At 35.5% G+C, this 2,897-nt stretch overlaps 1 protein-coding gene across 1 annotated transcript; it reads left to right on the top strand.

Annotated features, from left to right (window-relative positions):
• The first annotated feature begins 250 nt into the window (after positions 1 to 250).
• LOC145624961 (uncharacterized) lies at positions 251 to 685 on the top strand. Its single transcript, XM_081678047.1, has one exon. It carries the CDS (start codon positions 251 to 253, stop codon positions 683 to 685), a length of 435 nt encoding a protein of 144 aa, XP_081534173.1.
• Positions 686 to 2,897: the final 2,212 nt, after the last annotated feature.

Here is a 2,897-nt window from a genome sequence, read left to right as displayed (position 1 = left end):
AAGATACACAGTTAGATGTTCTGATGCACATCGTAAGTGGAGATTACATGTTGTTGTTCTTCCAGATGGAACCACTTTGGTTATTAATGGGATTCAAAACTTTAAACACACCTGCCAAGGGTTGGAGTCTAGGAACAGTATGGTTAATGTAAGGTGGGCAAAAAGGGTCTTCCTTGAAGACATTAGAGCAAACAGTGACATACCTGCCAAGTAATTGAATGAAATTCTTTGGAAAAGGTTTGGTGTAGAAATGGCTCAGTCAACACTGTACAGAGTGAGAGCAAAGGCCTTAGAAGAAATCCATGGAGAGCATGATGTGTATTACAAGCTGCTGCCACTTTATTGTGATGTCATTAAAAATTTGAACCCCAATTCAATGGCACACAGTGTTTGGAATCCAGCAACCCATCCAGAAAGCTCATTAGTAATCAAGAGCATTTTCATATCATTTAAAGCTGTTTTAGATGGGCTATTTGTTTGTTGTAGAAGCATTATTGGGGTGGATGGGACTCAACTAAAGGGGAACTATGGTGGAGTGCTACATTTAGCTGTTGCTTTGGATGCAAACAATGAATTATTTCCAGTTACCTGGGAAATAGTTGAAGCTGAAATCACTGATACCTGGAAGTTTTTCATCTGGCATTTGAAGAGTGCATTGAAGGATAGTGGAAGAGGAGATGAATGATGTATCATCTAAGATATGCAAAAGGTAAACTCTTATGACTTGTCCTGGTTTTTTAGTTCATAGTTTACTAAATTTTGTTGCTGACTCACTTATGAATATGTGTGTGCAATGTAGGGTATACAAGCTGCACTAACTGAATTATGGCCTAAATATGGTAGAAGATACAGCTGCAAACACCTTGTCAAGAATTTCAAGGGGGAATTCCCAGGATTACTAATGTAATCACTCTTTTGGAAGGCAGTTGGGGCTTACAACCCTTTTACTTTCAGAAAAGCAATGAAAGCTCTCTTGAAGGCTAATCCCATGGCATTAGTTTGGTTGTCAAAAGAGGGACCCCAATCAACATGGTCAAAACATGCTTTCAACCCTAACATAAAGTGTGATGTGAATAAGTCAAATTTTATAGAGAGCTTTAATGCTACTCTTGGAATCAACAGATGCAGATCTGTTCTGACTTTACTTGAAGGTAGCCTTATGCTTATGCTTATGCTAAAGGTGCATTACCACACATAGGAGTATGAACTGAATTTGTTTACATTTTAATGCAGGGATCAGAAGACTGACTATGGTCAGACTGGCCACAACAAGGGAGCAGTGTGAGAGTTGGAATGATGATATTTGTCTAAATATCATTAGAAGACTACAAGTGCTTAGTCATGAGTCTAGGAATTTTAGGTGTTTGAAGGCTGGAGATGGAGAGTATGAAGTGTTAGATTGTAAATCAGTGTTGCCTGTCAACTTAAATGACAAAACTTGTGCATGTAATGTGTGGCAGCTGTCTGGATTGCCATGTACCAATCTAACTTTTAAAAGTCTTGTAATGTTTCACTACTACTGCCATGTCCACTAACTTAAATGACAAAACTTGTGCATGTAATGTAGGTGTTCTGAATTTATGAAATTTGTTGCATCCAATATAATAGTTACCATAATATATTCTATTGCAACCAATAGAATAGAAATCATAGAATTGCAAAAGGATATAAGTCAATTCCTGCCAAAAGTTAGATTGCTACAAAATGATATCAATGCAAATTTCACTACTACTGCCATGTCCACTAACTATTGTAAATGGAGAACGAAAACAAGAAAAAAAAAGGGAGGGAAATAATTGTAAGGGTAAATAAGTTAATTCATTGTTATTAAACCTTTGTTAATGATTTAATGATGTTTTTTTTAAACACAAGTTACCATTTGATTAATCATATTCATGTTTGGTTACGAAGGATAATTAAAAGTTGCACCCTTTACCATTGAGAAAAAAAAAATAATACGTGATATCTAGTGAGAATTTCCCAAAAAGGTTAGAAATCCGGGTTGCCTCCCAGGAAGAGCTTGCTCAAGATCCTAAACTTGATCCTTCCACTAAATCATGCAAGGTCAAAGAAAACCACATTGTCCATAGTGGTAGAGGAAACAAACTTCATGTCGTTGCTTGGCAACTCAATTTCTTTGTTGGATGCATTCTCTAGTGTTGAAAATTCTAATTCAAGTTTGCTTTTTGCTTCAATTTCATTTTCTTCATCATAAAAGCTCTCTTTTTCTTCTTTGTCTTGTTTCTCCTTGTAGTGGACGACTTCCCACCATCAACATATTTAGAGTCATCTTCATCCTCTCTCAGGTAAATAGGGCTGGCAAAAGCTGACCTGACCCGAACTGAAAATAGTGAGTTTGGGTTGAGTTTTTGACCCAAAAACTTTAATGGGTCGACACGAACCCGACCTGATAATTTAATAGGTCAGGTTAAGGTTTAAAATTTCAACCCGGAAATAACCTATTTAACCCGATATATATATTTTTTTAAAAAAAAAATTAAAAAAAAAAAACTTGCAAGAGCACGTATAGGCTTGGATGGCCCAACACAATAAAAGGTTTTATAAAATCTAAACCCTAAAGTCTTATATATTCTTTACTCTCAGCTGTCACTCTCACTTTCCCTCCTCTCAATTTTCATCTTTTTTCTTTCTCTAAATTTTCTCTCTCTTCAGATCTAAAGAATTTAAACATCTTGTCAGTTGCACTTCTCCTTCACCGTTGAAGTGTTCAACCTATACCTATGTAAAAGGTAATTTACTGATTTATATTTTCTTTTTATACGGGTTTTCTTTTAATAAGGTTTGCTTTCATATTTTTATTGTCGTTCTTGTTGATATGCTTAAATTTCTGTTGTTGTTGATATTATTTAGATTTATGTTGCTCTTGTTGCTTTAGA

This window comes from Chenopodium album, chromosome 3 (assembly GCF_948465745.1).
Source record: "Chenopodium album chromosome 3, dcCheAlbu1.1, whole genome shotgun sequence".
NCBI lineage: Eukaryota > Viridiplantae > Streptophyta > Magnoliopsida > Caryophyllales > Amaranthaceae > Chenopodium > Chenopodium album.
This window is presented reverse-complemented; position numbering and strand designations above follow the sequence as displayed.